We start from the raw sequence: 27,441 nt of genomic DNA on the forward strand, positions 1-27,441 counted from the left end.
CTCCTCGCTTCGCTCCCATGGCTTCCATGCCATTCCTCCCTCCTTCCAGAGTCGGGGGAGGGAAGGAGGGCATAAACCTGTCCTTGTAGTACAGAAATAAAACCGCTTACTTCTCTCCAAGGATTAGGTCTGTGTCTCTGGAACAGCAATTAGTTATTTATAAAGCTTAGCCAACCTCCTCGGGAAGCGCTGCGACCGCCACGGAGGAACACGGACTGTCACCCTGGCTGCTGTGGGGAGATCAGTGCAGCAGACAAGCCCCTCGCCATGTCAGCTTTGAATACATGTTGGACTTTAATTGTTGTTTTATTTACAGTTTTACTGCGCATACATGGGGCGGGCTGAATACAAACCCCGACGGACCAATTACACAAAATATCCCACTACAAGACTTGTTTACCGATAACATCACCACGCTTAAGGCTGAAACAAGTTTAAGTATTCCCGTAATGGGACGGAATGTGGGGATCAGGCGTTCGTCGGGTGGAAGGGAGGAGATCTGTCCCGGGCGGATACCGCCTCGGGCGGGGGTGGGGGGGAAGGTGTTCCCTCCTTCCCCCTTTGCCTCACCCCACTCCCCCCCCGCCCAGGACCGCGTTGAGCAGCCCCATCCGGGTCCTCGTCCCGCGGGCACCGTGCGGGGCGGGCAGGTGGTTACACGAGGCGTGACCGGGGGGTGGAGGGGAAGAAAGAGCAGGGCAGCGTGGATTCCTGGCGCGGGGAGGGCTCGGGGACGCTCCAAGCCGGTGTTGTGCTCTCCTTCCTGCCGTTCCGGACAAGGCATGCCCACGGTGGTTACCGAGGCTGAGCTCTAATGCCCGTACCACAACAGTGCGCCACCCCCCGGAGGCACGAGTGCTTGGTACGCGCCGGCGATGCGGGTAGGGCGGCGCCTGTGTGACTCAGGCGCTGCCATTTTGAGGGGTTGGTGGTGGCTGCGCAGCTCGCCTCCGCGCTCGCTCTGTGCCGACGCACAGGCACTCCCGCTCTCTACTCCCGCTCCTGCCGTCGCCCTCGAGGACGTCCCGGGACCATCTGGGCGAAAAGCGGCTCTCCTCAGCCCTTTCATCATTCGTCCCGGTCCTCCTTGGACGTCGCTCCGGGATCTCTCTATGCCCGCCGCCCTCCTCCGTAGGAGCCGCTAGCGCAGGGACAGCGTCCTCATCCTCCTCCTCCTTCCGCCGCCGTCGCCTCTTCCTCCTCCTTCTCTGTCCGCCACCATTTCCCCACTCCCCGGCCCCGGGGCGCTGAGCTAGACTATGGGGACCAGGTCGGGGCCGAGCAGCGGCAGAGCGGGCGGCCCGGTCACCGTGTCCCCTGCGGCAGGGATGGGGGGGCTCCGCGGCTTCGTGGCTTTATCTTGACATGGCTCCTCTCCGTGCTGCCAGCACCGCCGCCGCCTCCTCCACTGCTCCTCCTGCGCCCGCCGGCTGCGGGTAGCGAGCGGGCCACGGTCCTGGGCTCTCGTCGGAGCCTCTCAGTCTCTTGCTTAACTGGGGGGGAAGCTTTGGGAGGGGTCCCTTTTTTTTTTTGTTTTTGTTTTCCTTTGTTTTTTGTTCCTTTCTCTCCAGAGAGAGAAGGGGGAGAAATACTTTTTCCCCCTCCTCTTCTTAAACTGGTCCGACGAATTTGCTAACCTAAAAACTTTTTAACCCCGACTAATCAAACACCTGGGGAGGGGAAAAAATGTCTGGAGAGAGGAAGAAAATAACCTGATAATTGGGGATTTGCTTTTTTTCGGGGGAGGGTGTTTTAGAGGTTTAAAATTGCAACCTAGATTGCAATTTAAAAAAAAAAAGCCTCGCAGAAAATTCTGTCACCGAAAAGCAGGAGCAAACCACAGTCCATGTTTTCCGACTCGTGGCAATGAAGTGAGAGGGGAGAGAGGCGGTGCTGCTGTGGGTGTCCCGCTGCCCCGGGCGCGGCCGCCCTGCGTGCTGAGAGAAGCCGAAGGGAAAGTCAAGAGCGCCGGCCATGCACAGCCTCGGCTGACCGTGCTCGCAGCGGCAGATAGGGAGAGAAGGATCCCCGGGGGATCAGCAGCCCAGGGAGTGTATGAGGTGTCGGGGGATGTAGGGCTCTCCCACTGGTAGGGAGCCCGAGTTTGGGGCACTGATTCAGGTTTTAGTCTCTCGGTGAGATAATACTGTCCTTTGAACCCCTGTCCGCCCCTTGTCAATGGCCATCATGATCCCCCTCCTCTTCGGCAGCAGTAGCCTCAGGGCAATGATGAGCAGGATGAAGTTAGAAATGACTCCGCTGTCTTTTCTCTTTGCTCCCCTGCAAACCAGCGCTGTGTTGTCTGTAGTTGATTTTGTTATTGTTGGCGGCAGAGAAATGTCATACTTCCCGGGTTGTGCACTCCTCCTTTGCACCCTTTTCTCTGCTCTCCACCAAGTGTAATAATTCTAAAGAAAAAGACGGGCAACATAGCAATAGTGGAAGGCTGAGAATAATAATCAGTAGAGTCATGAATCTGGCTGGGGTAAAACGCAATTTGTAATTTCAGCTTCGGGTTTTTTTTTTTGTAAGCAGAGCAAAAGTACCCCCCCCCATGGATTGGGCTTGTGCCAGTTGCTTTTTATTGTACACGTAAATTGTGATAAGATTTGTTTGGGGTTTGTTTTCTTTCTTTTTTTTTTTTTTTTTTCCCTTCATTCTTACCCACTTATTCCTGCCGCTAAACTGTTCAAATTTTTATCTTCAAAATTCTTTGGGTTTTTTTTCTTGATTTATTGTAAAACCTCTTGTCCAGCCATGGCTGGACAACTACTTTCTTTGTTTCTTGACCCCTCCAATACGACATTCTCGTAAAATATTGCCTGAGGTGCGATTTTGGGTTACATTAGCGTTTGATCTATTCAGTCGTATTAGCAGGAATCAAACGACTTGTTTCTGTTGTACTTAAGTCTTACGAAAAGGTGCCCATAGTTTAGCGACAGTTTCCAAAGGCTTTAGTACCACCTGTATTACAAAATGGGGGACCCAAACTCCCGGAAGAAACAAGCTCTGAACAGACTTCGTGCTCAGCTTAGAAAGAAAAAAGAATCTTTAGCTGACCAGTTTGACTTCAAGATGTACATTGCCTTTGTGTTCAAAGACAAGGTAACTTGGGTTTAAAGTGTGTGTCTGCGTTTGTTGCACGTTAAGTGTTCTGTGCAAAGTCTTGCTGCCTGATTGCATCGAATGTTTTATCCTTAATAGATTCCATTGGCTTTTAATTTTTATTTTTTAAATTTCTAGTTGCTGTAATATTTACTTCGTGTTTGTCATTTTGGCTCTTTGTATTTTGTAGTTTTGTAACGCAGAGGGTTCCAGTGCCTCGTTAAATGGTTACTTGGTAGCTTCTGTATTGGGTAGATATTTTTCAAAGTTAACACTGTAACTTGTTAAGCCTAATTGGGGTCTGACCTGCACAATTACTGTGAACAGTTGAGTTGTGAAGGGAATCTGAGGCGACTGCCGCCTGTGCTTATCTGGTGAAAGCAGAAGGGAAGACCTGGCAGTAGAAGGGAGAAGTCGCAAAATGTGATGTGGAAATGGCCCAAGTGCGCAGGCACATGTGGAACTGCTGCTGTCATTTTGAAAGGGAGTGGGGAGGGCAAAAAGGAAATCTTCATATGCTTGGCTGCTTCCTCTGCTGCTGGATGCTGCACATCTGGGAGGGGAGCTGGGTCTTTCTAAAGCCAGCTATAGACCCGCAATTGTGGGAGAGTTTTCATCCACAGAACGTTAAGAAAAGTAGGTATTTATGGGAAGTGAATGTGCTGAACAAACGATGAGGAAGTGAAGATAGAAGCAAAGGGCAACAGAGTACATAATGCACAAAATGCATGTAGATGAGCTCTGAAACCGTTTAATCCCCTCAAATGTATAGTTTTTGTGTTTGCTGTAATAAGTAGGTGTTATTAATGAAGATTTTTCCTTGAAAAAGCTTCTTTAAAATTCTTGAGTTCAGTTTGCTTTTGTTTGTCAGTTCCAGTGCAAACACAGATGGATATATTGGGGTATAATTTCTGGGTACTGTGTCATAGTAACATAGAAATGGTTGTTTAAGCAGTGGCAACAGTTAGATTTTCTTAGATGACACAGCTTTAAGTCTTTTACAGTTGGACATTGATACTACTTTTTGTTTGCTTTGTAGAAATTAATTGCAAATACCTGTTTTAAATCCTCTTATATTTGCTTATATCACAGTGAACTGAAGATGTCCATCCCATAGCAGTTTGCTTAAAGTAGGAGGTTAGCTCAAGATAGCTTGGTCAGCAAATAGTTGCCTGTTAACCTCTGTTCTGATGGGGGAGGAAGGGAAGTGGAGCAGTGTTTGGTAAAATATACTTTGTCTCTTAAGTAGGTCAAGACTTCTAATGAGCTGTAAAAAAGCTGTGAGAAACAGACATAGAGCGTCAGTGATTTTATGTCCTCATAACGTCTTGACCTTGCTTGAGAGATGCTGAAATATTTCTAGTGGGTATAAAAGTTATTTAGCAAATTAAAATAGTCCTCCTTTGAGGAGATTATAGCTAACTTCAGATGGGATCTCAATCACCTGATGTCACTGAATGTAGCATTGAAAGATTTCACTTTTCATAAAGGGTCAACTGTAAAAAATTGAAAAGCAGGGAAAAAATTTGTTATTCTTGATATTTGCAGAGAAGCTTGCGATGCTCTTGGTCATCCCAAAATCATGTACTCTACTTGAAGAACTATAAAAACCTGTTCAACTTTTATAAAAAGTTGTTGGTCTGATTCTGTTTAATTATAAACTTTTGCATGTAAATTTAGCATGGTTTGTGTCGAAGTCCAGGCCTGTGTGATGTGTACTTTAAACATTTATACAGAAAATCACAAATCCTGAAATAAACTGTTACCTATAGTTTCCTAGAAAGGATTGTAATCTTAATGTAATCTGTGGTTTTTTTAGAAGAAAAAGTCAGCGCTTTTTGAAGTGTCTGAAGTGATACCAGTCATGACCAATAACTATGAAGAAAATATCCTGAAAGGTGTGCGGGATTCCAGCTATTCTTTGGAAAGTTCCTTAGAGCTTCTGCAGAAGGATGTAGTACAGCTCCATGCACCCCGCTACCAGTCTATGCGCAGGGTAAGGCTCCTTTTTACGCTTGCTGAATTACAATTTTTCAACACTTGTGCTTTTCCATGTGAATCTGAAGGCTAATCCTGCCTCTTTCTTTTGTTTTCTCATTTATGGGGTCTAGTTTGAAGGGTAGCAATGGTGTAGTAACAGTTCTGATACTGTTTAAATATGTAGTTCTTAAGCTTTACCTTTCATTTGTCTCATTCAGAGATATGCCTTGGGAATTGTATCTTCTTGCCATCTTTGTCTTTTAGAAGGCATGTGTTAATAATTCTTGCAACAACTCCTGCTGTACAACTAAATGATTTTGCTTTATGAATATTGGAAGACAGTCTTTGCTAATGTTTTCCTTAAGTTGTAGTTTATATTAAGTGGGGACTGATACTAAAATTCAGTGGAAAGCAAGGAAGACTTCAGTTGTGGTATGAGTAATACAAATGGAAAATCAAACAAATGTTGTATAAGTATCACCTCTAAAGTACATGCCTGTATAGAGAAGTTGCTTATCTGTGTCTTTGACTACTGGAGGGAATGTAAGTACAGAACTTTACTGCTCACAGGATGTGATCGGCTGTACCCAGGAGATGGACTTCATTCTATGGCCTCGTAATGATATTGAGAAGATAGTCTGTCTCCTGTTCTCTCGGTGGAAGGGATCTGATGAACCCTTTAGGCCTGTTCAGGTATTTGGTTTGGGGGTTTGACTTCAATAACTAACTTATTCCTGGAGGGAGTGTTCTCTTTAACCAGTAAGTTGATAAGGTATGCGAGTTCTGTGGATGTTAGAAAAATATGCTGTCCTGGTTTTATTTAAAAAGCAGTCAATGTTTTTAATGCCAGATTCTGCTTCCTGTCTTTATGCACTGTTGTATTCCAAAATGTAAGTTTCCAAAGGGCCTCTGCAAATGACACGTATGTATAAGTGCATATAGTGTGTTTGTATTTGTAGAAGTGGATTAGATGTGCCTCTTAGTACAATTGAATCTCTGTCTAAATGTGATGGTGTTGTTAAGGTTCTGTCAGTAGTCCAAATTGCTGTATTTAATTAGATGGAAAAGTGAGATGGATGGAACCTTTGCATTATAATTTTGCCTAGAAATGGTTGCACAGGGATCATCTGCCACAGGAAGGTAGATTGGGTTTTATATGTGCTGCAGGTGAAGTTGTACCTTTGGGTTGTTAATGTCATTGCAATGGCTAATGTCAGTGTTGGCAGAATGAAATTAGGAGATTCTTTAAATTGTGTCAAGACTCTTGTGTGTCACTGCCATGGTCCCCACTTTCTGCTTTTCAGATTAGATCAGAAAAGGAAAGAACAAAAGTGGTTGCAAAGCCCCAGATTGAAAGAAATTAATGGGTTACACGTGAGATTTATCTTAAATAGTTTATTCTCCTTCTTCACATCATGTAGGCCAAGTTTGAATTTCAGCATGGCGACTATGAAAAACAGTTTCTGCATGTTCTGAGCCGAAAGGACAAGACTGGAATTGTTGTCAACAACCCTAGCCAGTCAGTGTTTCTCTTCATTGACAGACAGCACTTGCAGGTAAGCTTCTTTTGTCCTTGTCTTAACAAGTGTGTTTTAGTCATAAAAAGTGTTTTGTTCTCGGGAACATGAGTTATTTTGCTGCAAAGGTACTCAAGTAGAAAAACTGATCATGCATTCATGTTTGCATTTTGGCAGTTTCAAAGGAAACTTTACGCTATAAATAGGATTCATACATGCAAAAATAACTACGGGCCACATATATGTTCACATAGAATTAATGTTCTTGTATTAAAAATTAAGTAAGTTCTAAAATAGGCCTAACAGTGTTTAGGGAAAATTAAAACATTGCTTTGGGTGACAATACAGAAAATAATTCAAGTGAAGAATGAACAAAATAGTGAAAACATTTTATGCATTAGAGTTTGCAGACTAATTGTAAGGGTCAGGCTGTTTATATGTATGAAATAGTGAATTTTAAGTATCTGTGGGATCTGCCTATTAGTCCTTAGTTAACTTCTAGGATTAATATCTTTTCTTTGCCTCTAGACTCCAAAAAACAAAGCTACAATCTTCAAGTTATGCAGCATCTGCCTGTACCTGCCACAGGAGCAGCTCACTCACTGGACGGTTGGCACCATAGAGGATCACCTCCGTCCTTACATGCCAGAGTAAGGTACTGGCCAGCAAAATGGGGAAGATCACAGAACGCAGCAGTGGATTTTCACTTTTCCTCACCACTTTATTCTTTCAGAATTCAGAAGAAAATGGACTCATGTTCAGAACACTATACATTGTGAAACTTGATCATCCTGGATTTCTTTAATCATTTGTATCTCAGAACTTTGCAATTTTTTTTTTAGATGTTTTCTGCATGGACCTTGTGAAAGAGAGGATGCTCTGCACACTTCTGCACTGCATCAGCATCTTACTAAAATGTGAAATGAAGGGACTGTACATTGAAACAAATGTTTCTGAAAGCACAAGGTGATCATTTGTGGTGGTGTTCCCATTTGTGCTGGTCATGCCCCCTAACATCTCTAATGTTAACCATCAGTATTTTGAGGGTGAGAAGTGAATGTAACGGGTATAAAAGCCTTACAGCTTTGCTGTTTATGATTGTATCAAAGAGCACTATCATTCATTCTAATGAACGAAGAAGTGGCTATTACAATAGGAAGTAAATGTGGGAAAGAAATCTTTCTTTAAAAAAAAAGCATCTCATTTAATGTATAGGCATTTTTTGCCTCTTTTATTTTGCTGGGCTGTGTCTAAGTTTACTGGCACTTTTGTTTTGGATCTCTTTCCCCAAGTTGCTGTATAACGGTATGAAGGTATTCTTTTGAGTTGAATGCATTTATACAGATGAAATAGACCTGGAGTCTGAAGTTGCTAAAGCAGCTCAAAAAAAGGTAGAATAATAGCTGCAGAAACAATGTTGGTAGAGGATTATTTTTTCTTGAGAGTTGAGACTTGTAAACTTGCAGGTGAACTGTGCAGGAAATACTGGTTTCTAAAACATTTCTTATGGAAAACCTGACGAGGTTTGTTTTTTTTTTTTTCTTTTGGAATAGACATTATAAACCAATGTAAAATAGTGTTTGGAGTGTCAAAAGTTGGTTCTGACAGAACATTTTAAGGTTGTGCAATGATAAAAGGAAGACTACTGTATAGTTTTGATGACAAAGAAGGCTCTGCTTAAGGGTTGAGTACTTTACTGGAGTAAAACTGCATAAGCCTACTCCCTTTGGATAAAACTAGTGCTTACCTGTTTAAAACTTGTATTTAGCTTTTGTTTGGAATTGGAAAAAATGGAAAATAAATAAATTAGGTGAAAGATGGCTGGTTTTATTTATGTAAATCCTATTAATTGAGTTTTCATAGTAATTTGCATCTTAACAGTGTCACCCACTGCAAACACTGAAAATGTACAGACTGTAAAACGTTAAGATCAGCAAAGATCGGTGGCAGAGGTGTTCTTGCAAATGTGGGCCATACATTTTGAAAAGTACCTGTCAGAAATAATGGCATTACTAGTATCTTACTGTATTGGTGCATACGTATTTTTACTTCTTTGGTTATAAGTTCCTACAGGTTAATATGAAACGCCCTAGAAAAACCCCACCTGAAAGCTCCAACTTCACTTTCATAGTTGCCTTAAGTTATAAAGAAATACCTTGAAAATGCTGCTCTTCAGAATTTTAAGACACTCTAAAATATTTAGTAACCACCATACCTGCTAATAGTCCTGAAAATGTCTCAACTTTAGGTGCCTCTTCTTGGAATGATCTGTAAGACATAATACAAAGTGTCCACATGAAGCTTGAACTAAGTTTCGTAGGGTCTGGAACATTGAAGTTTCAGGAGTTTGGAATTTGATTCCTAAGTGCCATCCTTTGTTTTTAATTTGTCATTCTGGACATCATCTCACCTCACTGAGAATAGGGCCGTAGTTACCTTGATGAGCAAAGCAAAGGACTTAACGCTTGCATTAGGAATTTTGGTTTTCTTAGAAAGAAGCCTCAGGATGTTGGCTTGAGCCGCTATGTACAGTGCTTTTCAAGTGTCAGTAATCATATGGATTTTAACTTTAATTGTCTGTATTACAGGAAAACAACTTGTTCAGTTTAATTCCTTTTTTTAGTTTTGTACAGAGTGCATAAGACAGGCTGCTCATTTGTTCCTCATGATGAATCATGCCATGCTTTCTTGGGAGAACACAGTTAGGATTAGAGGAAGCAAAAAACTGGAAAACTAATTTTGTTAAATGTGGTCTATACTACCCAGCTAGCAAACCTTACGCTTTTGCTGTGCTATCAGAGCGAGTTGAGAACCATCTGCATTGTCTAAGCAGTGGGGAAAAAAGGATAAAGGGCACCAACAGGTTTCAGAGTATGAGAACCTTGGGGAATATATGTATCATGTGTATCATTCGGCATCTTTTGAAGAATTTCTCTCACCTTAAACATGTTGGCTTTTGAGGGAAGAGATTAAATTTTTGTTCCACTCTTTCTCAATGGAACTTCTAGTTCAATCTCAGAATATTCTTCTGAGTTACTTTAGCAAAATGCCCTTCAGAAGTGAATGGAAGTTCATAATACCTAGCTTTTGGCTTCAGGCCCTCTTTATATCACGTTAATGGCTTTTTGGTAGACTTTTTTCAAAGTGTAGGTTTTATCTCACAAAACTAATGTTTCCAGAGCACAGTTTGTGATGGTGTGCACCTCATTTTTGGAGCTTTTTGTAAATACAGAAAGGCTCCCTCATAATAATTTTAATTACTACCTACTGTCAACTGCTTGTGTGGCTGCCTTGGACATACTAATACCAAGAATTGAAATACACTCAGTATTGCACCTGAATATGGGACTTTAACCAGGCTGTTGCTTAAGGATTTATCATGAGACCTGGGTAAGTGCCAAGGGGGCAGGCATAAATTAAGTAGTCAGAAGGCCATTAATTGTTAAATACATGTCAGTGAATTGTCTGGTGAAGGGAAGCTTGTGTCAGGTGCTTCCTGAATGATGAGAAGCTTCTTAAATGTTACAGTCTGTACATGACTATGAAGCTTCTCTTCACTTAAGCTTCTTAAGCTGTGCAAGAGTTACCAAAATATGGTAAGATGGACAGAACTGCTGTACAAGTACTGCCAAAATATAACAGGCCTGCAGTTAGTTTGCAGTTGATGCCCACTGTGATGACTGTCTCAAAGTATAAATTCCCTCTCAAAAGCTATTTTGCAGCTTTAGTGTTTATTTTATAAACATGAAAATTTATCTGTTAAGTGATGTATCAGGTAGTAGGAACACACTGGGATTAGTCAGTGCTTCTCTTTAAAAAAGAAAAAAAATTGGTTACTGAATTGGTTACTAATTTCTGAGCATTGGAAGTTTTAGATCAAAGGTACTGATCTCTCTCTGCAAGTTCATTTTTTTCATTGCAAAATGTTAAGTCTGAGAAAAACAGCAGGTGGAAAGATGAAAATCAGAACTTGTAAAATTACCTAGACTTTAAAAAAATTGACATTTCTGAAAGACCTACTGTCTTGTACTTTGAAAATCCAAACCCGAGGATCAGGCTGCACTATGGTACTTGGGAATGACCACATCTTTTCCGTGACACATTAAGGTGCAATGTATTCGTTTTGAAATTACTTAAAATGTGATACAAGTGCCATAAACTCTTGGTCCTTGCACATACTTGCAGCTTGTGAGCTCTGCAGGCATCCTTCCCTTCCCACTCCTGTTCTGCTGCCAGGAGAATACTGCTTTTTCTCGCACTTGTTTGCTGAGCCATTTAGGTTACTTGCAGTTACTGAACACCAGCTTATGTTGAATGAGGATCTGGGGAGTTGAACAGTGAGACTGAAGTCACTGAAGGGTTTTTTGCCTCTTAATAGTGAGATTAGTCTAATGGACTGTTGGAGGCTTCATTTAAGATTACATTAAGGTTTCTGCCATTGAGCATGATAGTTGAAGTGAAGAGTGAGTAGAGTACATTTACATCCACTAAGCAAATAGACATGCCATGTGAGTTTTCTTAATTGGTATTTACTTTTATTAGCCCGGAAAATCATCTCAGATTTTTCATTTTGCATTTATTGCAGTGGTAAATTCACAAGCTGTGTAAGCCTACAGATTCCGGAACAGCTTTCTGGAGTGAAGTAATGAGACAAAACACTATTAAAACCCTTTACATAAGGTCTGCAGTGGTAGGTGCTGCTTCCTGCTTTGTGCACCCCAGCTGGGAAGGAGCTTGTGCAGCTCACTGGATAGGGCAGATGCTGTGGAGGGCTGCATCAGCTCTACAGGTTAACTGAAGCTAAGTCATTTCTCTTCTGCTTGGGTGACTGAAATGCTTTTTAGGGCTGAAGATATCTGTGGCCTACTTCTGCTTGGGAAGGATTTACATATGGAAAGGTCCCTTAATTTAAGCACAATTACTGTATGCTAGAGCACCCACTAAACAAAGTGCTCTTCTGGACTCTGAAATCTATTCAAGCAGCTACTGCTTTTAAGCAAAAGAAATCAAAGATCCAGAATTTTACTACAGTGGTACAAGCTCCAGGTACTGTCTTAGTTAACAAAAATAGGGGTCTTCTTGTTTTGGTGGAGTTAATTTGGTTCTGTTTTTTTTCCTGAAGGATAGTAAATGCGCCTTGTTTGATAAAAGCTGGCAAGTAATTTACTCCCTTTTAAGCAAGAACTGTATGTGCTGCTGTGTCTCACAACCACAGCAGCTTGGGATCGTGCTCTGGTGGTAGCAGTCGTTCAGTGAATGCATTTAGAATCACAAAGGTGATAACTGTCATCGTCTTGTTCCTGATCTCAAGTAGCAAAATAGACATCTGAGTGGGTTTTTTTTCATTCCTATGGACAATGATGTAAGGGAGAGGTTTGGGGGATTCTGGCTAAATGTTTTTTTTGCAGATGGAAATTTCTGAAATTGTCAATGATATAATGCAGTTGGAAATTCTTCCTTATGCCCTGGCAGTGGCTCAGAGCCAGTCAATGAAGCTGAACAGATTGGAGCTGCTGTTCAGAACAGTTACTTAACAGCCTAATTCACTTCACATCCATGCCCTCCCCCCCATCCCCCTAAGGTGGAGATGTTTGTGAATTTGAGAATTGTAAACCAGCAGCTCCACCATGAGACCCCTGCGATGGGTGGCTCGACCAGAAAGACTAACAAGGAGTTCTGATATTTCAGCGTGTTTCAGCAGGGATGCCCTTCCTTACCTTCTCCCTTTTTTATCAGTGACAAGATGAGTCTTCCCAAGAGCTGGAATCTGTAATGACTAAACTGCTTCTCACTGCATCTTAATCTGTGATCTGTATTTGCCCTGATTAGCATCTGGACCCCTGGTTTCAAGTGCCAGTGGGAACAAGTCTGTTCTGATTCCTTATTTTCTCAAGGCATCTGTAAAGCACAGCTGTACATAGTGCAAGCCCGTGGGTGTCAGTCTGAATGCATTTGTGCAATAGCAGTGACGTGAAACCAGCATGGAACACTTGGCTGGCCAGGGTACTGCATGAAGTGGGAAGCTGAAGTTACTTTCACTGAGAGAGACAAACTGTTCCTCAACATGTTTCATACCACCATGTGGTCTCCATAAGAAAAGACATCTAGACCTAAGTATAATTTGGGTGTTCAGTATGTTTAAAACCCCAAAACACAACAAACTGCAATATGGGAGGGCTGGTGTCTTTTTCAGATATGATACTTGCAGTTGTCTGTCAGTTACTGGACATGCAGTCTGGTATACTACTAAGACTCACAAGATGAGCTCATGAAATCACTTTATTTGCTTGCTTGTAAGGGAATTATGCTTAAATCTGCAGTGATGGAACCAGGTCAACCCCACAGGAGGTCTGTTTGTTCTGATGTCAGGTGGAGCCATGTACCACTTGTCCTTACTACGGCAATTTGTTTCTATTACTTTCTTTGAGGTTCAGCTAAGGTAAAATAGATTTTTTCAACACAAAGGTTACTGATTTCAGTCTAAAGAACACTCCCAAGTATTAAGTCAGTTTGCTCTCAATGGCAAGCTCAATGGTGGCAATTCCTTCTAAGATAATTTCTGTGCCTGAGTTAAGTTGTGAAATAAATTACGAGGTCAACATAATGCTGCTGGTGAGGGACAACAGACAAGGTTGTCTTAAAATAATCAGTTTAATTAACTGCTTCTGAAATAACTGGCCTGCATATTAATGATGTCCCTCTTATTAATTAGGCAGTACTAAAGTACTGTGCTGAATAGTCTGTTGTAAGGGAGAATTCACTTGTTACTTCAGGAAGGTTTATTTCCGTTTCCTTCTCAGCCTGAAACAGTCCTTGCCAGGCTTGAATGGGAACAGGAGGATACTGTTGTTTCCGTGCTGAGGTTTGCCACTCTCAATTGGCCTGGATGCTTTTCAGTTGTAATTATGCAGATATGATGAATGCTAAATGATAGAATGGGACCACTTAACTCTGATAGGTTCTTGAGGCAGCCAGCGCTAATTGAGGGAAGTCATGTTAAGTTGCAGTGGGACAGTTACACAAGGACAGAGCGGCCCCAGCATGTAGAGCTGAGAGTGTTCTCAGTATTTTGGCACATATTGAATTTGGCACCTCCTTCGTTCTCACCCTCTGCCTTTTATTTCAGGTAACAAGTCGAAATCACTCTTGTGTTCCAGTGAGGGGGTGGATTTATAGCAGTTGGAGGGGAGCAGTTTTAATGTCCACTTCTATTTCCTTGCACTCTATTACATGAGTAACACACGTAAGGAAACTGGTAACCTTAAGAATGAGAAAAAAGATGACTGGAGATGCCAGAACATGTTAATAGGAATATAACCAGATGAGCAATTTCCAAAGTCAGTAAGTGTGTCCAGTTGCTCTGATGGATCCTCTCTGCTCATCCAAGTAATTGCAGAGGAACTGGAGGTGCTTAAGACTCATAACAGCGCTCCAGGCTGAGGGAGCTGTAAAGTGAGAATTTCATACACTGAAGCATCTAGTTCTGTTAAGCAAAGATTTAAACCAGAAAAGGTTACTGCTGTAGTAAGCACCTTTGCAGAACTGTTTCAGCAAAGTATTGTGTTTCTTTAAATGGAATTCAGGGATGATTTCTGCGCATGAGTGAGTGCAAGTACTCGGGGAAAACCAATTATGAATGCACTGCTGAAGAGAGGCTGCTACTATTAGAAGTTCAACTAGCCACAAGCAAGTAAGCCGTGTATGCTTCTGAGATGGCCCCAGAGAAAAAGCTTTTTTGAGACTGTATATACCATGAAAACTTGCAGCAAAAATACATGTTGGTAGCCTGAGCCCACTGTAGGTATTTTTTAGACAACTTCCACTGAAGGGTTAATTATCTGCTCATATTACTTGTTTAAAAGTCCTTTTGGAAAGACTGATGACACATTAGTAAACTTGTACAACTCTGTATTCAAAATCAGTCTGCACAAACAGGTCACCTAATTCATTGAAAATTACTTCTTTAGGTTTAGGAATGCACAGAAGAAAACCCTAACTGCACATTTCATCACAAAAGTCAAATGACTAAAGACAGTGAGTCAACTTCCACAACAAAAAGGACTTAGGCATGCCATTTACTAGTGACTAGTGTAGATTAGCTTTTTGTGAGAGGAGAAAAACACGCATTTCATACAAAGCATTGCTGTTTTTATTGCAGCTTGACAGCATTACCATGAATCATTTGTCAACAGCTTGAAAAAAGCAGTTAAGCCTGTCCACAACAGTGCAAGATGATACTAGTTATCAGCTGATGAACAGCAGCTTAACTCTACCACATTCAACCCAGGTCAGATAATCTACAGCCTTAGCCTGAATGAAAGCTCACCAAAATTATTTTTTTACATCTTTAACATGCAGCTAATGATTTTTAAACAAATATAACCACAACCTCAGGTAGGTAGAGGTGAAATGCCCACAAGATATAACTGCATTTTCACATGCAGGGATCGGAGGGAGATGATGGCATCTCAGGTGAATTTGTATACAAAGGTTTCACCACACCCTCTCTCAACCAGTCTATGCTGGCAAGCTTTTACTTAGTGCAAAGAGGCTACAAAACTATGAAACAATCTTTAAAAAGGTAGTTTCAGAAAGCTTTATTGAATACTTCCTGATTTGTTACAGCATCAGTAAATTACATTTTGCATTAACCTGCTTTACCCTTTCAAACCAGCTTAGCACGATGTTAGAGGAACTCTGTACTACCGTCTTAGGGAACAGATACAGTTTGTAACCACATTTAGTAGAGTTTGAGTGTGACTGTAACAGGCCTGAAGACAGGATTGCTTTGTCACATGACACCACAGGTAAAGAAAGCAGATCTCTTAAAACAGTGTCGTGCTGGTAAACCATATGGCTGGTCCAAAGGCTCTTCCCTTCTGCTATCCTGACCAAAAAAAGCTAGATGCCTCCCTATGCTGTCACACTTGTTCATCCCAAACCCAGGCTTGTAGCAATTCTGGTGGTAATTAAGAAATTTGTTCGTTTATTATAGAAGTGAGACAAATTCACTTGATAGAGACTATCACAACTTTGTGCGGATGATATTGCATAAGTGAGGAAATAATTCTATTTGGGATTCTGAAGTCCAACATTATTATTTAAAATACTTTTTCATATTAATTTCCTATGAACTTTGTATGTCTGCCTTGTGCAATTAACTTTCCTGTTGCCTTATTTGTTAAATCCACGGTGGCAAATGCAAGAGTTCTTCCTTGCTTCAAAATCTGAGCTGTAATCAGTATCTCTTCTCCAATCTTAGCAGCAGAAGTGTATCTTCAAGGAATAAAAAAAGGAACAGGTAAGAGACTGTACAGAGAATAAACCCAAAAATATTCCTGCATTTTATATTATCATGAAGGAATTAGCAGAAGTGGGTAATAAAGACACATCTCTGTCTGCCTGCTGACTTGCAAACCCCTACTTAATGGATTTGAGCTCCTCTAACTACTGGCAGTGGTAAGTAAGTGTAAGAGTTCCTTGAGAAAATGGAGGCTAGAAAGAAACCCTTTGGCTTGGTTCTGAGGAAAAGTCCATTTTGGAACAGAAACAATGAGGTATCCAAGACTTCAGTTAAAAGTTCAGCTCCAAGTCCTGTTCCAACCACTGCTGGCTCCCTACAGCCTTTCTAAACTAGTCTGGCTGCTTCAGCTCTGCAAAATGTCATTGTTACAAAAGCTCCAGAAGGTCATTTCTGTATGGAATCATAAGCATAGGTTAACTGTTTCCCATACTCTGGTTAGAGGAAAGTCACGGAAATCTGGGCAGCCCTCAAATGCTGTTTCCATTCATTAGACAACTCTTTGTTTTTATTTACATGAGCAGGAGGGTGTGCTTTTAAAACACACTCTTCAGGGAATAGGAAGAAATTTCCCCATAAAGAATTCCCCTGGAAAGAATTAGGAGGAACATGATCCAACCATGATCTGAGGTAAGGGAACAATATTCAAATGTTAGAACTGCAGAGGGAAATGAAAAATTGCTGGATGTTAATCTTGTTGAGATAAATTTCATCAACCAGTCCATTTTTATACACGACGCCATGTCACAAGAATGTCAGTCACGCCCAACGCTGATGCAGCACCAGCTCCATTGGTTGACAAGGGCAGGATTTCAGCCTTGTCTCATTTCCAGAAGCTGCTGCTGATCCTCTTGTGGTTACCAAAAAAAAATACTTCTGTTTCTCTCTGTTCTTTCCATTACTGAAATAGCTTCCTCATGACAACTTTTTAAAAAGCTCCTTCCCAAAAAGGAAAAAAGTTCTTATAACAATATTTGATATCCAATCTCACTTGTTCAATGAAGGCAGTAATCCAAGTTAAAAAAGGCTGTTAATATTGCTTCATGTAACATTGCCTAAAGGTAATTTTGGATCACCTCCAAAGACAGCACTTTCTTCAGATTTCAGCCCTTCTGTAATTGGGTGGACATAACTGATAGTGTCAATAATTCAGATGTTGGCCTCTTGTTATACTACTGCAGGGAAAACCCATAATCATAGGAGAATTTTAGGTTTTAATTTCCAGTAAGATCCTAGTCATCACAGTGGTAGTATGAAGCTTAAATAGGTGCTTAATCCCATCTATCCAGTGGAGAAATCAGAAGGTGCTGAGAGAGAAAGGAGGGAATCTGGTAAAGATACAGATCATTCCTCACACACTTATAAAGCTTTTTTTAAAAAAGTTTTTTATTGCTCTGTGTTAGTTATTCCAAGTAGGATTTCTTCAGTTCCAATTGGTCCTAATCTCTTCATTAAAAGTAATGAAGCAAAGCTGACAAGCCGCAATAGCATGATCAAAGAAAGTTTCAGAACAACTGTTTTTTTTTAAGACACTTTGAATTTTCATTACAGGAAGAACTATTCTCAGTATAAAACTACCTTAAAATAACCTATAGCAAAGGAATCTTCTTCCACTGAGAAATTCTGATTCAATCTGTAATTCACCCTCTATATGAGCACACAACAGAGGTAAACTCTTTCCTCCTTTAATATTTTTCTCTGGTTTATGGACTAATATTAAAAAAGGGTTTATAGAAAGCTGCTTACCCTAGACCTTGGGTTTTGAGGAGACATTAACATATCTGCACAAGTGAAAACTGAAACCAAACCGATTTCTTAAGACTAAAATTGACCACATATCAACATCCCTTTACATTCTATGAAGGAATGGGCACTGTCTCTTAAACACATGTAACAAGTAAAAGCTTAAGAAGGTCCAACTCAAATGGCAGTCGCCAAAAATACACACGCAACCCCCTTAATTAAAAAATAAACAGGACTTCTGAAACCAAAGAAAACACACATTTTCAATGAGTGCCACAGCACAGAAATGACGTACAGTAGAGTCAACAGGGGAAGGAAAGTCAGCATATTTTAGTAAACATGGTGGATGATACCTACGTGATGTTCATGTCCACACTGACCCCAGGCACTGCTCTTTCTGTGTACAGCAATGCTGCTGTTGACACCACATCCACCAGGGTGGCTGTCAAACCTCCATGTAATGTGCCACCTCTGTTTGTATGCTCCTCCTCTACTTTCATTTCACAAACAACTTTTCCAGGAGTTGCAGATTGAAGTTTCATCTGTATAACCAAAAAAAAAAGGAATAAAAAGCTTATTGACAAGCAGCACCAACACCTAATATTGCCCTCAATCAAACTGAAAGTAAATCTTGTCTGACTCTGGACTCATGAGACAAATTAAAAGACAGGAAATACAGTAATTCAACTGTCCCATTAGATATTTCCATACATTTTGAGCAGAAGACTGCTGCCTTAGAAAAATATGTACTTCTAATGCAGACAAATATTTAAACTGACAGCTTAACAAAACTTCAATACTTGCTATGCTGTCAGGAATTCCTTAGGAGGAAACTGTCTTCAGTTTTCCTTTAGCTTTAATCTGTGAGTGAAAAGCCAGATTAGAGGGAACACAAAACTGCTCTGAGTATTTGTGTGTACCATAGTTGTGAAGGCATATTTGTCAGCTCACAAAATGAAAAGGAGACCACCAGTAGTTCATTAATCATTATATTAGAACAACCTCAGTAAAAATCAGTTATTTTGAAATGAGCATTAGAAATACTAATCAGATTGGCCTCCCTGATGGGAAACTCCTATCTGTGAGTAGAAGTATCCAAGGCTGTATCACAGTGTTACAGCATCATTATCTGCATATACAGGTTTATTCCAGCCCATAAGTGGGAAATACAGAATTACAGTTCACCTACGGTACCATGCTTCCCCCTGTAACCAGCAAAAGAAGCTGGAATTTTGAGACCAAGAAGTTACTGCAATTCAGAATTTTAAAATCTGTATTTGAATTTCTTCAGTTAGTAGCACTATATTCAAAATCTGAAAGGAGATGCAAAACTGGGGTAAGTTCCACATCTATAGATACGTGTGTAACTAAGACTTTGAAGTGCCTTTAGGCTATTGAAAGTGAAATGTGGACATATTTTATATTTGTTCCTACTAATTTTCAGGTTTTTTACAAGGGCTTTTTTAAACTTGAATGTTTCCATTCTGTTATGAGCTGATTTAAATCTTTTTGATCTTAAAAGTTATTAAGATTGAAATGTTTCTAGTTTCACTGTTCCTTATTTATAATGCAATGTAAGAGCTCTGTTTCACCCTTTCTGATAAGCCAAAGTTTATCCAAATTTTGCAGACAAATGCTACTAAATCAGTGATGATGTAGTACAATCTTCTAATGGAAAAAGCTGGGATTAAACTGAGAGGAAATTACTGAGGCAACATCCTAAAACAGAAACGGCACCTCTATCAGTGAAAACCCCAAGTCCTAAATCAGGCATGCTGCACTGCACTGGAGGCCTAGGCTTCTGACAGAATTTTTAAGGAGGACTTTACTGATGCTCAACGCTGGGAGCAGATGGCTTCCACTCCCGTCAGGGACTGGTGCTCCAACTCACCAGCAAGGCGAGGAAAGCATCTGGTCCCATTTGTCATTGCTCTGATCTGGCACTACATGCCTGCTCTCCTCGATGAAAATAGTTCAGTACTTGAACGCTTCCAGGACCTACTCAGCTAGAGCTGCAGGTCTGTGCTTCTCCCAGCCCTGCTGTGCTTGTCCTCCCACGCGTCTGCCTCGGGGAACAGCACACTGCTTCAGCTTCCAGGCTTTAAACACACAGTCACTAAACCCTGTGTAGATACCACATTGGAGTTAAACCAGAAACTAAGTCTGAGGCTGGAGATGAAAGGCTTCAGACTAAAATGTGTCTTCTCCAGAATATGAAAAACCTTGAGTCATTTAGTTATGGTAAGAGAGATTTCAGGTATCTCCCAGAAAAGCGGCAGTTACTTTTAATTCAAACGCAACTGTACTTTTATTGTTATTATCATCAGGTTCCTGGCATCCTAATTCTAGAAGGTTGCAGGAAAAATCTAAAAGTATTCCAGAGCAAGATAGGAAGCCTGTCTCCCAAGGCTCACTTCCAGCCAGTTACCTTTACGAGCTGAAATGCTAATACTTGCTCACCACTTATCAGGATTTAAAAGGAGTGTAAAGTTATGACAGTGAAGTGGTGACTAGGAACTAAATGGACTCTATAAATAAACCATCTTCTTAAAGCTTTATACATTTTTAAAAAACTTTATATTCACCAACACGTCTTGGAAAAACACGACTGTAAGAATTACTTTGTGAACAGCTGATTTCTTATTAAATGTATCAGATCACAGAGCTGTCAACAAAAGCACTGCTTCCATTATAACATTTGTTCCTCCACAAAGCAAAGTATATGAATCTTTACATGACTGGTTTTCTTAGATATATTTACTCCATCACTCCATGTCACAGTTACACAAACAAGTAAAAATTAAAGGGAAAATTTAATGAGAACACTGAAACTGCTTCACAGAACTTTACTACATAGCAGCTATACTACCGCATACTACACAATTTACCATGTAAATGAACAGTAACTTCAACTTCTCTTTGAGCATAATGTCATCAGCATGACACTGCAGCAGTACCAGTCAACTACATTGCTTTACACCAGGAGGTATAGGGAAGGTATAGTGTAAGGCCTTGCGTAGAAATTCAGAGAGCACTGGGGTGTGCATTGTGCTTTCAGGCTGACTTCAGGCTGAGCTGTGAGATGTCATAACGAGTTACCTTTTTAATTTTAAACAGGGAGAAGATTATTTCACAATTTCACTGTCCTGGAAGTAAGCTGCTTCGCATGTACTGCGAAGGAAAGAATGCCACTTGCTGAATGACTCCTGAAGGTTATGCAGTACAGTCACCTTCACAGAGCTGCTGGAAGGCAGCTAGGTATCTAACGAGTTACTGAATAACAACTGAGTTATCATTCTTATTATAGCAACTCTGCTTTCTACCCCGTGTTAGCACCACGGCCACACGCCCCCGTTCCGAGGCCTGCCATGCGGGGAAACACCGGCGGGCCTGCAGCCCGCAGCCCCGCCGAGGCTCGGCCCTCTGCAGCCCCGGCGGACTAACCCCCTGATCCCGGTTCAGCCTATTACTCTGGAATGCGACAGAAGGTCGTATAAACGAGCTGCCCTCCAAGTGCTCGTACCTTGCGGAGCACCCGGTCGAAGCCCTGCGACTCCACCATGTACTTCATAGCCTCCTTCAGGCTCTCCACCGTGAACCCCATGCTGCCGCCCGCTGACCGCCCGCGCCCCGGAACGGCAACCCCGGCGGGCGGTGCCTCATCCCGCCTTCCGCCGCAGCCATGGAGGAGGGAGCTGAGGCGGCGCCGAGCCCGCCGCCGGCGGGGCAGAACCGGGAGGAGGAGGAGGCGCTACACGTCGCCAAGCGGAGGAAGGTGCTGTGCTCCGAGTTCGCCGCCATCACCAGCAGCGACGCGGCCGTGGCGCGCCGCTTCTTGGCCGGCAGCGACTGGCACATGGAGGTACGGCCGGGGCCGCCGGGGCCGCGGGGTGCCCGGCGGCGGCCCTGCCCTGCCACCCGCCCCTGTGTTTCAGAGAGCGCTGAACGCCTATTTCGACCCGCCGCGGGGGACGGAGGCGGCGGCGGGCGGGGCGGCCCCGGGCAGCGCGGACACCGGCAGCTGGTAGGTGATAGGGACGGGGGGATGTGGCAGGAGGAGGCGGGACGGGGGTCGGGCAGCGGAGCCTCCCCGGGTGCAGGCAGGTTCCCCGAGGCGTAACCTGGGGTGCCGCGCTCCCCTCCCGCCTGGCATCGCACCTCAGCTGACGTGTACCGAGACAGGTGATTCCTGTTCCTTTTCTGCACCCTTTCCCGGCGTTTCTCTCCCTTTGAGAGGCTCTCAGGCTTTTGGGCTGCATTTTCCCTCTGTGGATCCTCTGGGTTGGTGGATTGCGAGCCTCTAGTTGAAGGCACAGGCACATTTTCTTCTCATTGCCTCGTCTTGTGCAGCAATACATATACAGAGATTTTACCGTACACACATTTGTATATGTGTAATTTATGCATATTTGTATTATACTAGATGTATGCATATTTATATTTCTATAAATAAACTTGGCGTGTACATGCACACGTTGTTAAATGTACCTGTGAAAATTAAGATGTAAGATCTGTGTCTTACATACACAATCTCCCAGCACACCTGGACACTGTACTGAATGTGTTGATCTGCATGTGGAATTGAACTTTTCCAGACCTCTGCCTGCCACGGTTTAACCCCAGATACCAACTAAGTAGCATGCACCCACTCACTTGGGCACCCTCACACACCACCACCCTCTCAGTGGGGAGGGAAAGAGATTTGAAGAAAAAAGATAAAATCCATAGATTGAGGTAAAACCAGTTTTATAGTATAAATAAAATTAGTAATAATAATAATAATAGAAATAATTTGTAATGACAAGGGAGATAACAAAAAGAGAGAGAGAAATGGAAGCCAAGAAAGGTAAGTGATGCACAGTACAGTTGTTCACCACTGACCGAGTGATGCCCAGCCCATCTCTAAGCAGCACTTGGCTCCTCCTGGCCAATCCCCTCCAATTTCATTCACTGAAAGTGATGATCTATGGTATGGAATATCCCTTTTTCCAGTTCAGGGCCGCTCTCCTGACCGTGTTTCTTCCCAGCTTCTTATGTACCTGGTAGAGCATGGGAAGCTGAAAAGTCCTTGTCTTGGGGTAAGTTAGCAACAGCAAAAACATCAGTGTATTATCAACATTATTCTGACCAGGTTTGCTTGGCAAGGTTTTGATAGTGAGGTGCTACAGGGTAGCTCCTGTGAGAAGCTGCCAGAAGCTTCCTCTGTGTCCGACAAAGCCCATGTCAGCTGACTTCAGGACAGACCCGCTGCGGAACGAGGCTGCGCCCATCAGCGATGGTGGTAGTGCCTCTGAGATAATGTACTTAAGGTTAAAAAGTTGCTGTACAACAGCTACTGCAGCAGAAGAGAGAACTGAAAACAGCCCTGCAGACAGCAAGGGTCGGTGAAGAAGGAAGGGCGGGAGGTGCTCCAGGTGCAGTACTCCCTGGGCTCTGGAGGACCCTACAGTGCAGCAGGTGGATACCTGAAGAAGGCTGTCATCCTGTGGAAAGCCCACACTGAAGCAAGCTCCTGGCAGAACCTGTGAGCCCGTGGACAGAGGAGCCCATGTTGGAATAGGTTTGCTGGCAGGACTTGTCACCCCGTGGGGAATCCACTCTGAAGCAGCCTGTTCCTGAAGGACACAGGGAAAGAGTGGGACTATGGGGAAAGGGTTGAACTACTCAAGTGCTTTGGATTACATTGGTCACCATCTGACTAACTGAAACCAGAATGGTAAATGTTATCTTGTGTCTATAAGGAGGAGGAAGAACCACTTACTTCACCTGTGTAGCACAGCTCTATGACTGCAGCCTGTATGTTTTAGTTACTGTGCTTTTCAATGATGTTGAGATCAATACATGCTTTAGAAGGTATGGGAGGTAATCACAGGTAGGTTAGTATTATGCGTGGTGACAAAACAAGTACACTCTCTCTTTAGCATTGACCTCACAGCAGATGCAACTACAAGTAATGCTGGTGTTGGTAGTGCAGACTCGCAGCAAACAGAAGACGACAGCAGCTTCTCACTGATCACCTGGAACATTGATGGGCTGGATCTAGGAAATCTGAAAGATCGAGCTAGAGGGATCTGTACGTACCTGGCATTGTAAGTGTAGCCTTCTCTTTGTATTGTCACATACCTGAATTCAACAGGGGAAAAAAAAATGCTTCTTGATTTAAGTATTTACAAATCTTCATGCCCCAGTTATCTTAATGTTAGATGAAACTGTACAATCACCTTAAAAATCCTGAATAGCTGAGAGTTGTTATACTGACTGTAAGAGGTGTGAACCTATGCAGTGTCCCAGAGGTTAAATATTTTGAGATGGCTTTTAAAAGTCTCATAATGAGCAATACTAAGTTGCAATTGTACATTACAAACATACTTCATACGTGTATCCCATACATGAAAAGGGAAAAACTGCAAGAAACTTGCAGTAGTGTGAATAACTTCATGCTAGAGCATACTGAAACAGCAGCAAAGATTTTTTTAGTGCATTGTTTTCTCTTGCTGTTACTGTTAGTTGCCTTATCAAAAAAAAGGTGCAATATAAAAGCAATAGAATCTGTGCTTACCCTTTATAGCAGTGGGAGCCTTCCTGGAATATACTGATGAGGAATTTAACAGTGACATAAACTGATTTATCTTAATACAGTAACTTCCCTGTGTAGATGAAGTTGCTTAAACAAGTAATAATTTCCTGTCAAAACAGCAGAAACCCCTTAAATAAATCAAATTTCACTTGGTTTTGTTAACCTGGGGTGGTTGGAATCTTCAGGAGAACATGTCCCAAAGCTATTTTGCAGCTGCTTAAGTTGAATTCCTCATGTATGTGGTATGTGAAACCTGCAAGGTCGTGGTATAAGGAAGTCATGCATTTTATTACCATGTCAGTTTCATGTTCATAATAATGATTGTTTCCTCCCTTTTAGTAATGGTGATGTCTACATGCTGCTAAATACAATTCAGATAGTTTTTTCTTTTTTAAAGAACAGATTCTTACAAAATCTAGGAAAATGAGGGCAAGGTGCACCCGAAATCCCTGACTTTGTTCCATTGTGGCCTCAGAGTGTTGCAGTACTACTTCTCAGTCATTAATTGAAATTTTTCTTGCCTTGCTGATTTCAGATACAGTCCAGATGTTGTGTTTTTACAGGAGGTCATCCCACCACATCTCTCTCTTCTCCAGATGAAAGCAGGCAATTACACTATTATTCCGGGTAAGAGAAAACCCTCAGTTGCTAAAGACAAAAACCAGAAAATAAAGTTTGGGTATATTCTGTCTCCCTTGCCAAAACCTCCAACCATTTTAAAGAACATAAAGAGTAAAGTGAAGAGGGAAGCACTCAGTGTTTCTGTGTTTTGGCATCAGCATATAGCTTGATGCAAATTATGCATGTGAAAAGCTTGCTTTTCTAGCATTTTCCTTGTATTTTTTTCTGCATTTTGAAAGACTGGTAGCAAGGGTAGCCAAAAAGTACCATACATAAGTAGTTTTTTAAGTATTTGCATTTAAAACATCTGAAAAAATCAGACCATTATTACGCAACTTTTCACTAATGACTTAAAAATCAATGTATTCTCACAGATCGTGGTAAAAAGGTCTCTTTCAGAACCTTAACTGTCTAATGGCACAGCAGAAGATATCCTCAAACCTTTCTTTCCTTGGTCCTCTTTAGGTAACATAGATGAGTATTTCACTGTCATAATGTTAAAGAAATCAAGAGTGAAGCTGCTGAAGCATGAGATAATACCTTTTCCAACAACTGCCATGAACAGGAACCTTTTGGTTGTGCATGTGAGTGAGTCAGGATGTACTAAACAGCTGTACTTCTGCCTTCCAAACAAAAAATCCCAAGAAAGGCTGAACAGGCTTTTTCTCTGTGACAGTCTCAAACAGCAGAAAAACTTCTTCTCCAAGCATACAAACCCAGTTGCATTTGATACTGACAAATCTTTTATGCAAGTTACTTACCATACTTTATTTTCAAGTCTCATAACCTCTGAAAACAAGACTAAAAGCCTGTATCCTTCTGTAAGCCCCTTTTCTTCAATGTAAAACGTGTATGTGTAATATTAGCCAGAGCTCTGTCATTCAGTAATTTGCTTTGTGATTAGATTTTGTCATTGAGCTTCTTATTGTGATGCAGGTAGTAATACTGCCTCTTTGTTTCACACATAGGTGAGCGTCTCTGGTGTTGAGCTTTGCCTTATGACCTCTCATCTGGAGAGCACCAAAAATCACTCTAAGGAGCGTATAAAGCAGCTGCAAATAGTGTTAAATGAAATGCAGAAGGAGTCTGAGTCCACCACTGTTATATTTGGAGGGGATACAAACCTCAGAGACAGCGAGGTAAATAGAAATAAGCAACTTTGCTATCTAGAGAAGGTATTCTGACAAAACCTTCTCAGGCTTTTCTGCTGTCTTTATGAGAAATTACCTGCTTAGGCAGAACAGAGGTATTCAACACTTATTCTTAAAATTTGGGACTGTAGAAGTAGAAGTATGTAGACGTAAGCATTGTTATGGCTGAGGTGATTTATATGGAGAGCCCTTCCCAGTAACAAAATGCTGTATTAACAGTAGTTATATCTGAGAAGGTGCAGGCAGATTTGATGGAAGTTTTGACTTCAAAAACATCTTCTGATTTTGAGAACCTCATCTTTACTTGTTCAACTCTCCAGTTCTCAGAGCTTGTAGAATCAATGAAGGAAGAGGGTGCTCTGGAGAAATAGATCTTAATCCCCCGTAATCAAGACATTCAAAATTAGAAGTAGTTTTTGGCTTCTGATACTAAAAGTGAAATTTGTGCATTATTCCTAGAAGGTCAGAGTTTCAGCTCTCCCTATCATAAAATTCCATTGCAGTGAACTGGAACAACACTGGTTTAGGAAACATGGTGTTGACCCCTATACCTCAACATTTCAGAGCTGAAAATTTATTTTGGAACATTTTTTGGATATAGAAAGTGCTACAGGAATTGGTCATGCTTTAGAGTATCTGGAGAAATACCATACTTTAGAAACATCTCTAAGATCTTTGATTTTTAACAGCTTACATTGTGCAGAAAAAAAAGCAATGCTGTGGCGACTCAGTTGTATTTTTTTAAGGTACAATTTGTGAATTCAGTATCTTGTGGAATTTTTTTCCTCCTTCTGCCTTCAGGTTACTAAACTTGGTAACTTACCTGACAACATTAAGGATGTGTGGGAGTTCTTGGATAAACCTCAGCACTGCCGCTACACTTGGGACACGCAGTCCAACACCAACCTGAATGCAGCCTACAAGTGCAAGATGAGGTTTGACCGTGTTTACTTCCGGCCTGCAGTGGAAGGGGGGCATTTTATTCCACGAAGCATGGACTTAATAGGTTTGGAAAAACTAGACTGTGGCAGGTTTCCTAGTGATCACTGGGGTATTCTGTGTAATTTTGATGTTATATTATAAAAAAAGAAGAAAAGGCTTGCAGTATTAGTTTTTAAGTGATTTATTCTTGTTTTTACAAAATTTTATGCGCTCAGTTTAAGGTAGGGCGTATTTAAGTTCTCAACTCTAATACGTTCTTTGCTCTTGGCGTCTGCAGGAATGGCTTCATTTCAAGCCAGGTTTCCCTTTTCTCATTGTATGCATCCTTTCTTGAATCACGTTTTAAAATATTTATTTTTAACAATATCTGCAAAACCAAACATTCTAGTTTTAAAATGGCAGGAAAAACCTGTAAATAAACATACTCAGTGATTTAAAAGACACTTATTTTGGCATGTATTATGATCTCATAATAAAGGCTGCTTTTTTGTATTTTAAGACTAC

The 27,441-nt window shown here is 41.7% G+C and overlaps 3 protein-coding genes across 5 annotated transcripts; 2 read left to right on the forward strand and 1 right to left on the reverse strand.

Moving 5' to 3' along the window:
• The first annotated feature begins 903 nt into the window (after positions 1-903).
• Positions 904-8,422, forward strand: C2H6orf62 (chromosome 2 C6orf62 homolog). The gene is made up of 5 exons (XM_069004300.1): positions 904-3,105; positions 4,925-5,101; positions 5,656-5,778; positions 6,507-6,641; positions 7,131-8,422. The coding sequence occupies exons 1-5, from the start codon at positions 2,977-2,979 to the stop codon at positions 7,254-7,256; spliced, it is 690 nt and encodes a 229-aa protein (XP_068860401.1). The 5' UTR covers positions 904-2,976; the 3' UTR covers positions 7,257-8,422.
• On the reverse strand, positions 8,409-21,253 carry ACOT13 (acyl-CoA thioesterase 13). Of its 2 annotated transcripts, XM_069004301.1 has the most exons (4): positions 21,170-21,253; positions 18,004-18,188; positions 8,818-8,870; positions 8,409-8,593 (listed from the first exon to the last, which is right to left on the reverse strand). In XM_069004301.1, exons 1-4 carry the CDS (start codon positions 21,248-21,250, stop codon positions 8,460-8,462), a joined length of 453 nt encoding a protein of 150 aa, XP_068860402.1. In that variant the 5' UTR covers positions 21,251-21,253; the 3' UTR covers positions 8,409-8,459. The 2 variants fall into 2 exon arrangements, with proteins under 2 accessions (XP_068860402.1, XP_068860403.1); XM_069004302.1 differs by lacking the exons at positions 8,409-8,593; positions 8,818-8,870 and adding an exon at positions 15,185-15,878.
• Positions 21,207-27,440, forward strand: TDP2 (tyrosyl-DNA phosphodiesterase 2). 2 transcript variants are annotated; one of them, XM_069004299.1, is made up of 7 exons: positions 21,329-21,508; positions 21,582-21,670; positions 23,568-23,735; positions 24,759-24,850; positions 25,310-25,428; positions 25,813-25,983; positions 26,797-27,440. In XM_069004299.1, exons 1-7 carry the CDS (start codon positions 21,329-21,331, stop codon positions 27,076-27,078), a joined length of 1,101 nt encoding a protein of 366 aa, XP_068860400.1. In that variant the 3' UTR covers positions 27,079-27,440. The 2 variants fall into 2 exon arrangements, with proteins under 2 accessions (XP_068860399.1, XP_068860400.1); XM_069004298.1 differs by having other exon boundaries at positions 21,207-21,670.
• The last annotated feature ends 1 nt before the right edge of the window (position 27,441 follows it).

Source organism: Aphelocoma coerulescens, chromosome 2 (assembly GCF_041296385.1).
Source record: "Aphelocoma coerulescens isolate FSJ_1873_10779 chromosome 2, UR_Acoe_1.0, whole genome shotgun sequence".
Classification (NCBI taxonomy): Eukaryota; Metazoa; Chordata; class Aves; order Passeriformes; family Corvidae; genus Aphelocoma; species Aphelocoma coerulescens.

Excerpts from the sequence above, each read along its gene's own strand:
- C2H6orf62 (XM_069004300.1), top strand. The coding sequence starts at position 2,977 with ATGGGGGACCCAAACTCCCGGAAGAAACAAGCTCTGAACAGACTTCGT. Across the intron at positions 5,102-5,655 it reads GCTACCAGTCTATGCGCAGG|GATGTGATCGGCTGTACCCA; the intron begins GTAAGGCTCCTT and ends TACTGCTCACAG. Across the intron at positions 6,642-7,130 it reads TTGACAGACAGCACTTGCAG|ACTCCAAAAAACAAAGCTAC; the intron begins GTAAGCTTCTTT and ends CTTTGCCTCTAG.
- TDP2 (XM_069004298.1), top strand. The coding sequence starts at position 21,207 with ATGTACTTCATAGCCTCCTTCAGGCTCTCCACCGTGAACCCCATGCTG. Across the intron at positions 25,429-25,812 it reads GGAACCTTTTGGTTGTGCAT|GTGAGCGTCTCTGGTGTTGA; the intron begins GTGAGTGAGTCA and ends TTTCACACATAG. Across the intron at positions 25,984-26,796 it reads CAAACCTCAGAGACAGCGAG|GTTACTAAACTTGGTAACTT; the intron begins GTAAATAGAAAT and ends TTCTGCCTTCAG.
- ACOT13 (XM_069004301.1), bottom strand. The coding sequence starts at position 21,250 with ATGGGGTTCACGGTGGAGAGCCTGAAGGAGGCTATGAAGTACATGGTG. Across the intron at positions 8,871-18,003 it reads AGTGTGGACATGAACATCAC|ATCATTCCAAGAAGAGGCAC; the intron begins GTAGGTATCATC and ends TATGTCTTACAG. Across the intron at positions 8,594-8,817 it reads ATTTTCAGGACTATTAGCAG|GTACTTTTCAAAATGTATGG; the intron begins GTATGGTGGTTA and ends TATTTCTGACAG.